The sequence below is a fragment of the Pectinophora gossypiella genome, chromosome 1 (assembly GCF_024362695.1).
Source record: "Pectinophora gossypiella chromosome 1, ilPecGoss1.1, whole genome shotgun sequence".
NCBI classification, from domain to species: domain Eukaryota; kingdom Metazoa; phylum Arthropoda; class Insecta; order Lepidoptera; family Gelechiidae; genus Pectinophora; species Pectinophora gossypiella.
This window is the reverse complement of record NC_065404.1, coordinates 434,144-444,577: the sequence shown is the minus strand read 5'-3', so window position 1 is coordinate 444,577 and position 10,434 is coordinate 434,144. Positions and strand designations below refer to the sequence as shown.

The window sequence follows — 10,434 nt, the reverse complement described above, 5'->3', positions numbered from 1 at the left end:
CTTTTTTTCCTATTTACTATTAAATTAAATACCTTACCTAAACAAGTAGGTAATTTTAACTTATTTTACACGTCATAAAATAATGTGAGAATAGTTGTCAAAGCAAAATGACTCCAATTATTAGATGCTTTAGTGTCATTCTTGTTTGTTACAGTCGCCGACGTGCCGCCGACTCGGATTGTTCCAATCGGCCGCCGACTCCTTTTGACGTTGCCGCCAAAGCCGCCGCCCGCTCGAATTTCGTACCTATCGCGGCCGTGCGAGCGCTACGAGTACCAGGCGACCAGGACGCGCTAGGAGATTTGTGTAGTGCCAATATTTGAGTGGATTAAGAACAGTGACCTCAATAGTGCTGTGCCGTGTTTTTTACATGCTGGAAATATTAAAATATTTTTTTAACTGAAATTGAAAAAAATATCAAAAGTGTTTTTTTTTAATTGAAATTTTGCAGATAAGATCTACATAAGGTATAGTTTTGTCCCCTTTCGGCTTGATACCCCCCTTCCGTTACACCCTGTATATACCATACATTACCTGCCACATCATGGAGTAAAGACACCTGGAAAAGCTGTTCGTATTGTATATGATGCGTCAGCAAAACTGAAACAAGGAGTTAGTCTCAATGAATGTCTTCGAGCTGGACCAGTATTACTAGAAGATTTAACAGGATTATTGATAAGATTCAGATCTCATAAAACAGCAATAACAGCAGACGTTGAAAAGGCATTTTTACAAATTGGACTTCAAGATGACAGTAAAGATGTTACTAGATTTCTATGGCTCAAAGATATAACGAAAGCAGCTACTGATGACAATATTATACACCTTCGCTTTTGTCGAGTACCGTTTGGGGTCATATCTAGTCCATTCTTGTTAAACGCAACTATCAAATACCATTTAATGCAGTCGGCTAATAAGGCTGTACAACAAGTTTCTGGTGACATATATGTAGACAATTTGGTTACTGGGACGAAGACGACATTACAAGCGATTACATTATACAACAATTTAAAAAGAGAATTTGAGAAGATATCTATGAATCTAAGAGAGTGGAGTTCCAACTCGAAAGAATTTAAAGAGAAGATACCAGATGTACTTGACAAAGAAGTTGTCAAGGTTCTCGGCTTAGACTGGAATACAAACAAAGATACAATTCAATTGAGACCAAACAATGTTGACTTACAAACAACTAAACGAGGAGTCTTAAGGACAATTGCTTCTACTTACGATCCATGTGGATTTGTTGCACCATCGTTGTTATCACCAAAATTGTTCATGCAAGATCTGTGGAAAAGCAAAATTAAATGGGATTCAAAGTTACCCAAAGAATTATTTGAAGAATGGAGAAACATATATAATAATTTAGAAACTGAACAGGAAGAAATACCAAGATATTATACAAAGGACTTTGAAAGTAAAGAAAGTCAGTTACATTGTTTCACGGATGCATCAACGAAGGCTTATGCAGCTGTAGTATATATAGTAAATGAAAATGGCAAAGGATTTGTAATAGGTAAATCACGGTTAACACCTATCAAGGACCAAGATAATTTGAAAATACCTCGTCTAGAATTATTAGGCGTGCTGATTGGCAGTAGACTATTGAAGTATGTTGAGAAATCTTTGCAAATTAAAATAAGAAAACAATTCTTATGGACAGACAGTCAGATTGTCATCGATTGGTATAATTCAAACAAGTTATTAACACCTTTTGTCTCTAGAAGAATTGGAGAGATTAAACAGAACAAGAATGTTATCGTACGATATGTTCCAACAGAGTTGAATCCTGCAGATGTTGCAACACGCCCTAATAAAACTAAACAAGAGAAGACATACTGGCTTAAGGGTCCAGATTTCCTTCTACAGAATGCAAATACATGGCCTACTAACTTATTAAAAGAACTTTCACTTCTGACATCAGAAGAGCCTTTGAAGATGGGTGAACATTTGGAGAATGTTCATGAAGCTACAAAGCCATTAAATAATAAAGAAGAAAGTAAAAGTAGTAAACACGATAGTAAGTCAAAAGAAATAGAAGAAATGAAAAGAATACAAGAAACTTATTTTCCTGATGAGGTTAATATGAAAGAAACTGCTTTAAGTCGAAATCTACGATTATTTAAAGATGATGATGGTTTGTTAAGAAGCAAAGGAAGATTTGAAAATACTGAATGGTCGTTTGACATGAAATACCCAATTTTATTGCCCAAGAACTGTGACTTCACAAATAGTTTAATAAAGAGAATACATGAAGACAACTACCATGTTGGAGCCAATCATACATTGAGTTTAATTCGGAAGTTGTACTGGATACCACAGGGTAAAGCTCAAGTTCAAAAGATTATAAGACAGTGTTCGAGCTGTATCAAGCATGGAGGCGGTCCATTCAAACTTCCGCCTACTCCTGCACTTCCTGCTGAGAGAGTGAACTATAGTTCACCTTTTACATTTACTGGACTTGATTATTTAGGACCAATATTAGTAAAGACTGAAAATGGAGTTTCCAAGAGGTGGATTTGTTTATTCACTTGTTTAGCTGTAAGAGCTATACATCTAGAAATGGTACAAGACTTATCTGCTAAAGAAGGGCTACTTGCTCTAAGACGAATGATTTCTACAAGAGGGACTCCTGGTTTGATAGTTTCAGACAATGCTTCACAATTCAAACTTATATCAGAGCTTCTAACCAATCCATACTGTAAAGAGAATAAAATTACATGGAAATTTATACCACAGTTATCACCATGGTTTGGTGGTTTTTATGAGAGACTAGTGAGTCTAGTAAAGCATTGTATGAAGAGAACATTGCATAAACATTTGTTAAATGACAGTGAAATCAATACAGTTATTAAAGAAATTGAAGCTATTTTAAATACAAGACCACTTACCTGTGTCGATTCAGAAATGGTGCATATACTGAAACCAGCTGATTTTTTGATGATGGGTAAATGTATCAGGACAGAGACAACAAATAATAAAGACATTCTTATTGAAGGCACAACAACGAAACAAGATTTGATTCAAGGCTGGAAAAGAGCTTTAGTAATTCTAGATGAGTTTAAAGACATGTTTATGAACCGATATCTTTCTAGTCTTCGGGAAAGATTTCAAAATTCATTAAAAGAGCCAAGAATTAAGTCTCAGTTAATACCTAAAGAAGGACAGGTAGTACAGATAAAAGGAGATACAAAAAATAGAGAAGATTGGAAAGTGGGTAGAATAGTCTCACTTACTACAAACAAAGATGGATTTTGTAGAGTAGCTAATGTTAAAGTTGGAAACAAGATATATACGAGATCAATCACTCAGTTGTATCCGCTTGAAGTTGAGGATTTTGATAATGAAAATATTGAGAATAGTTCTGAAAATATTGGTCAAACTCTAAAGAGAACAAGAATAGTTGGTTCTGTGAATGATTCAAGGCCTATAGATATTCCTGAAGAGGTAATTACTAATATACAAAATAAAGATAATGATATAGAAATGGAAACTGTAAGAGACAGCACTAAACGAATGATTGATGGGGTTACTGAAGTTGTCAGTGAACCAGATAATGATATTACTGAAGTTGTTAATGAATCAGAAAATGATGTTAATGAACAAGAGAATGATAATGAGTCTAGACCGGTGCGTGCCGCTGCCACGAGAGCCCTGGAAAAGATAAGGGAATGGACGGCCAACTTGGTCGCCCTACTATGACAAGTTCTTCGTTCGTCGGGAGTGTCGTGACGAAGGCTGGTTGACGCCGTCACGATGTCCCTAAAATTCTTCGTTCGTCGGGAGTGTCGTGACGAAGGCTGGTTGACGCCGTCACGATGTCCCTAAAATTCTTCGTTCGTCGGGAGTGTCGTGACGAAGGCTGGTTGACGCCGTCACGATGTCCCTAAAATTCTTCGTTCGTCGGGAGTGTCGTGACGATGAGTCACGATTTTAAATATGGAATGTCACAAGTAGCAACACCGAAACGGAAGCCCGCTAATTTTTCTATCAGTAAGTGAATCTTGTCTATGTCTTAAATCTTGTCTTGACAAGCTAGTTTTCTAAGAAAGTAGTTAAAGTGAGTTTAACTTTTATATGAGTGAAAAAGTGCAGAAAGTCCCGCTGATGCTGTTACTAAAGCTACGTAGTGGTGATATAACTCCCTTTTATTATTCTGACTATAATTTTACTAACGATGATGCCAAATTCTGTTTAATAACTTGTGTTTAAAATGGCCGGCCGGCAATGCGACTTGTAAAGATAGATGAGTACTCTTTAGGGGGCATCAATAAGTAATGCCCACAATTGAAGACGTTGTCTGTATGCATAGCTTGCAATTGTAGAAGCCTTCCTTGGCTACCGTTGTCCAAATGAGTAGCCCGCAATCGTAGAAGTATTTCCTGGCCAGGTTGCATCTAAGAGTATGGTGCACCAAATGTAGAGGCTTTCTTGGCCATGTAAGTGCTGGCGTGCACACTGTTATGAGAGGCTTTCTTGGCCATGTAAGTGCTGGCGTGCACACTGTTATGAGAGGCTTTCTTGGCCATGTAAGTGCTGGCGTGCACACTGTTATGAGAGGCTTTCTTGGCCATGTAAGTGCTGGCGTGCACACTGTTATGAGAGGCTTTCTTGGCCATGTAAGTGCTGGCGTGCACACTGTTATAAGAGGCTTTCTTGGCCACCTAAGTGCTGGCGTGCACAACGTTGAAGAGGTCTTCCTTGACCACCTAAGTGCTGGCGTGCACACTGTTATAAGAGGCTTTCTTGGCCACCTAAGTGCTGGCGTGCACACCGTTGAAGAGGTCTTCCTTGACCACCTAAGTGCTGGCGTGCACACTGTTATAAGAGGCTTTCTTGGCCACCCAAGTGCTGGCGGGCACACTGATGAATAGGGCCTTCTTGGCCACCCAAGTGCTGGCATGCACACTAATGAATAAGTCTTACTCGGCTAACTAAGTGCTGATAGGCACACCATTGAAAGGGTCATGTATAAGAGGGCAATTAACTGACATAAAGTAATACCTAAGAGTAACTAATAAGATCACATACGCTGGTGTTCAGCCAGAGTCATTAAGAGAGATAAACTTACATTCTGCAGGGTGATGTGTCACCAAGTAGGTGGTAGTTGTATCACCAATCAGTAGTTCATTTATGTTTCTTAAACTTACAGATGGAGAAGTAATCCGTATCCATGAGGTGAAAGGAAAGGTGTAAGGAAAGCCATATTGAGGATCTGATCACTGACATAGGAACCTATGAGTGAGTAAGAGTTACATCCTATCTACACATACTGACTGGTATTCGCGACGTCAGTCTAGTATGTGTGCATTCACATCCCTACAATAGATTCATAATTCTTTGATTATATACATAATTATAGATAGATATTTATAAGTGTAAAAGAGTCGTCGCGACAAATGGTATGCCGAAATTAATAATAGTTTATCAACACCATGGTTTACAAAAGGTACTCTGTACCCCGGTAGAAAATTTTATTCAATTATATGTCGTCTTAGACTAGGACATTGCCGTTTTAATGCCCACTTAAATAGAATCAAAATTCTCACATCACCTACTTGTGATTTCTGTAACTCTGCTGATCAGACTTTGCAACATCTTTTCTTTGATTGCAGTAGTTTCACTCTTCCCAGATTGCTTCTCATAGACCGCCTCCTGAACATATATCGTACAGCTGAAGAAATCCCGCTCTCCCTTCAGCAACTTCTCAAAAACAGGGACTGTTATAAGCCCCTCTATGAATTTGTTTTAGCAACTTTTGGAGATATTTGATTGTCTAAACATTCTTTCTTCCTTTTTGATTATTGCTTTGAAATACCTTGAATTTGAATATATTAGTGTTCTTTTTTACGTTTTGACTTTCTTTTCTTTTGTGTATCTTTTGTTTTTGTTTCAATGTTGTGTTGACAGATGTCAACCGACATACGTTTTGTTTTGTTTTAGTGTTTTAGTCTTGGATTTTACCCTTCGCCTTTCTCGATTACTTGTAGTTGTTATTGACTTGTGACTTTGTGACTTGGCTTCGGCCTTAATTTTGAAAACAAACTAAGACTTGGCTTCGGCCTTAATTTGGAAAACAATATAAGACATGGTTTCGGCCTTAATTTTGAAAACAAACTAAGACTTGGCTTCGGCCTTAACTTTGAAAACAATAAGACTTGGCTTCGGCCTTAATTTTAAAACAATATAAGACTTGGCTTCGGCCTTAATTTTGAAAACAATAAAAGACTTGGCTTCGGCCTTAATTTGAAAACAATATAAGACTTGGCTTCGGCCTTTATTTGAAAATAATATAAGACTTGGCTTCGGCCTTAATTTTTAAAACAAACTAAGACATGGCTTCGGCCTTAATTCTGAAATCAAACTAAGAATTGGCTTCGGCCTTAATTTTGTAAAAATACGCCAGACTTGGTTTATTTCTATTGAATTTTATAACTAAAAATATATAAATAAATATAACACATGACTTGGCTGTATGGACTATGATCCCTTTGCCTGTCCTACGGACAAAATAACCAAAAAAAAAAAAAACAGTGACATTAGGGATGGCGATGCATTCCAAAAAAGATCGATTTTTGAATCGATTCGAATCGTGACCTGATGAATCGATCCCCAAAAAAATCGAAATCTAAAATATCGATTTCCAAAAAATCGATCTTTTTTCCAATTTTCTATTACAATATAAGTATTAATCAATTTTATTCAAAATAAGACGAATGTTATAATTAACGATCTTTAATTAGTAAAGTCAGGGACTTCGATAATAACAATTATTTTTATTACCATATCAAAGTATCAGATCCGATAGAACGAGACGTTTATTTTCAAAATTGACAAGTTTTAGGTTACAAAGCAAATAGATAATTTAGCTTATAGTTCCCAATGCTTAATACTTAAACTTTTTAAAAACAACAGTCTGTCAAGTCTACTGGGACCCAAGCGGTTCCGCTCATCACTTGCGATGTTTCCGGCAATTGAAAAAAGGCGCTCACAAGGAACAGATGATCCCACAATACTCATATACATCATTGCTTTGAGTGAACGTGGTGATAAATAGAGTTTTTTTGTTCTTGCCAGTAAAGTATAGGGTCATACTTCAAGTGCACAACTGCTTGCGATAAATATTGTTTGAATTCTTCATTTAAGCCTTGACTTTCCTGTGCAAGTGCATTGTACATAGAAAGTTGCTTTTTTACAAGCAACTTATGAAAATCCCAAATTCCTTTTTTCATATCATTATCTGTCCCTTCTATTGCGTCGACTTCCTCAATATTATTTTGTGGAAGTTGTTGCCGAGTAATATCTAAAATTGAAGTGTTGATTCTATTTATTGCTCGTGAACAAGCTACAATTTGTTGTCAACAAACAAATTAATCGAATGATGTGATGACGCAATCACAGAACAGATAAAAAAGTCACAGATTATAAACGTAACTTTTTTCTATTGAAGAGAAGTGAGGCGAAGGAAACTAAACACACAGCCATCTCGTAAGTGTTTGAGTAATTAACCGGCAGCACTCTTGTAATACGGGCACCTACAACTAATTGTATGGTTAATACAAAAACAAAAAAAATCGAATGTCGATTTTAAAGGGTGATGTATCGATCCAATGAATCGATCCAGTACTACATATCGATTTAAAAAATCGATTTTCTTGGCTCGAAAAATCGATTAATCGATCTCAGATCGCCATCTCTAAGTGACATAAAAAAAACATTCATTCAGTTACCTGAAAGCGCGGCGGATTTTTAAAGCGATTATTACAATTATTTTTAAATTACGTAGTTACGTATTAGTATGTGAATTAGAAGATCAGAATACATAGCTTGATTTGTATATTCTGGTTAAGTTAAATCATTTTTTACAACTGTAATTAATTTTAACTACTTACTTAGTTCAACGTCTCAAACAAATACAATACACAATTGCAAAATGCTGCAACCAGTGATGCATGTTTTGAAACATAAAAACATTGTTTTAGCTAGTAGCTCTCCGAGAAGGAAAGAACTTATTGAGAACATTGTAAGTAATTTAAAGGGGTCCGCTTCTAACGACGATAACTTTGTTCATCGGTATAATTATCATACTTATGCTCTTGAAAAGATAGGTTATCATCATGTTATCATTTATTTAAATTTCAGGGCCTTAAGGTTAGTCAGTGCGCTTCATTGTTTGAAGAAGATTTGGACCCTAAGAATTTTAATGATTTCTCGTCCTTTGTGGAGGAGACTGCTCTGCAAAAGGTCCTTGAGGTAGAGAGCAGATTGAAGACACAGGGAGAAGCCCCTGATATTGTCATAGGTGCTGACACTATGGTCACTCTTGGGAAACTGACTTTTGGGAAGCCTAGCTCAGAAGCTGAAGCTTATGAAATGCTTTCTAGGTAAAGCTTAATAGTGATCACATTTTAAGTTGTAATTTTAAACAATAACAATATAATATAGAGACTACATAAATTCTCAATTTGACTAAATAAGTGCACAAACACAACACTTTGTAGCAATAACCAGTGCCACTTTTCATAAAACATTAATGAAATATTTTAATTACTAATAAATGTATTTTTAGTCTTTCAGGGAGAGGGCACGTAGTATACACCAGTGTGGTGGTGAAGGCAGCAGAGAAAATTGTCAAGTTCACAGAGCAAACAAATGTTATATTTGGTAACATTGATGAGGAGCAGATTAAGGGATATATTGCTACAGGAGAACCTATGTGAGTTCTTGAACTGGTTATATGAAGATTCTACAGTGATTTTAGAGTCAGGCATTACAAAAATGCTGTTAATATATGATGTTGAATATTTGTATAACACACAAGGTTGTCTAACTCCGCACATCCATCATGCTGCACCACTGCAGGTTGGTGGAGGTGATTTTATGGCTAATGGCCGGAACCAATTGCTTAACGTGCCCTCCAAGACACGGAACCATCTTGCTTTTTCAGACAAACAGGTGATTCACGTTTGCAATGTTCTTGCAAAGGATCAAATTGTACCTGAAGCATGATCATATTCAGAAAACGTCTGAGGTGAAATAGTTATTATGTTTTAGCTATTTGACCTCAGATGTTTTCTGATATATGGTAGACGTTTTCTAAGACAGCTAACTAGCTGTCTGTCCCTTTGACGTGTTTCTATGTGGTGGTATCACTAGTATATATGTATGTGATATTTAATATATTGCATAGGAATTTGTTACATTCTCCAGTATCTAGGCAATAATATTGAAATCATTTTTTCTGTCTAGAGTGGTAAATACAGATGTAATTAAATGATATATTGCATTGCACAATAAAAGTCCTTCACTAAACCATGTAGAGTATGAATATTAAATAATTGAATAACTAATAAAATGTAACCTGAAATCAACAATATAAATCTTATAAATACACAATAACCAATAAGTACAAACATTCTATTGAAATGTTGTGTACATTCTACAGTATTTATCCAGAGAGTAAAATCGATGGTGAATATAATGTTCTTTTGTATTTTAGGGATAAAGCGGGAGGATACGGTATTCAAGGCGTTGGAGGTACGTTCGTAGAACGTATTGAAGGAGACTACTTTACTGTGGTGGGGCTACCACTGTTTAGACTTAGTCAAGTGCTGTATAACATGTTCAAAGACAAGAACAAAGAAGTTGCATAGTTTAATTTAGAATTCAGTTAAAAACATATTTCTGTTAAGTTATACTTTCTATTTTATAATTTTATTATTTGTTAAACACAGAAGTAGCTGAATAAATAGTACAAAAAAATATATTTTATTCCGACTAACGCCATCTCCTGACAACTATAGGAACTCTCAAACGGTAAGCTTGTGAAGTGAAGCGTGACCAATGGCAATGAAGTGAGACCTACATAGATATGCCTTGGATCATCGACAGATGGCGTTACGGCGTTAAATGCAACCATGTTTGGTAAGCAAGCAATTTGTTGCGTTTCATACTGTTTATACTTTATGCCTTTGTTTCAAAAAGGTAATAATTTTCTTAGAAATTACTCATTCCATGATTCATGTATCTATTGTCAATACTAACTGACTTGTAATGTAAACTAGAACAGTGTCATATGAGTATGAGTTGGGTATACCTAGAGGGAGATGGACTTGTATCACTTACGCTGTTGCGTTGGGCTGTTAGTTTTCGCCCCTATCACTTTCCACAAATGAATAACAATGCAGCAGATCTGATTAAAGTTTTGCGACTGATTACAGATAAATAGAACAGAAAAAAAAAGTGTTTGAATGAGTTAATTCGCGTAGGTACCTATTACTCTTACACTAATTATTGCGCAGTTTCAAAGAAAGCAGGCAGGATTCTAAGCTGTCTTGTCCTGAGTAACTCGAGCGCGTGGTATCGTATTGCTTCAATGAACAATCGACAATGATCGCTGTTACTGATTCATTCAACCCAAGTAGCAACCGATTGTCT

General features: G+C 36.2%; 2 protein-coding genes across 2 annotated transcripts; both read left to right on the top strand.

The window, feature by feature from the left end:
- Positions 1–528: 528 nt before the first annotated feature.
- Positions 529–5,389, top strand: LOC126368278 (uncharacterized). Its single transcript, XM_050012210.1, has 2 exons — positions 529–3,990; positions 5,150–5,389. Exon 1 carries the CDS (start codon positions 901–903, stop codon positions 3,697–3,699), a length of 2,799 nt encoding a protein of 932 aa, XP_049868167.1. The 5' UTR covers positions 529–900; the 3' UTR covers positions 3,700–3,990; positions 5,150–5,389.
- A 2,322-nt stretch (positions 5,390–7,711) lies between these two features.
- LOC126370566 (dTTP/UTP pyrophosphatase) lies at positions 7,712–9,761 on the top strand. The gene is made up of 4 exons (XM_050015539.1): positions 7,712–8,020; positions 8,140–8,381; positions 8,567–8,713; positions 9,497–9,761. The coding sequence occupies exons 1-4, from the start codon at positions 7,931–7,933 to the stop codon at positions 9,648–9,650; spliced, it is 633 nt and encodes a 210-aa protein (XP_049871496.1). The 5' UTR covers positions 7,712–7,930; the 3' UTR covers positions 9,651–9,761.
- Positions 9,762–10,434: the final 673 nt, after the last annotated feature.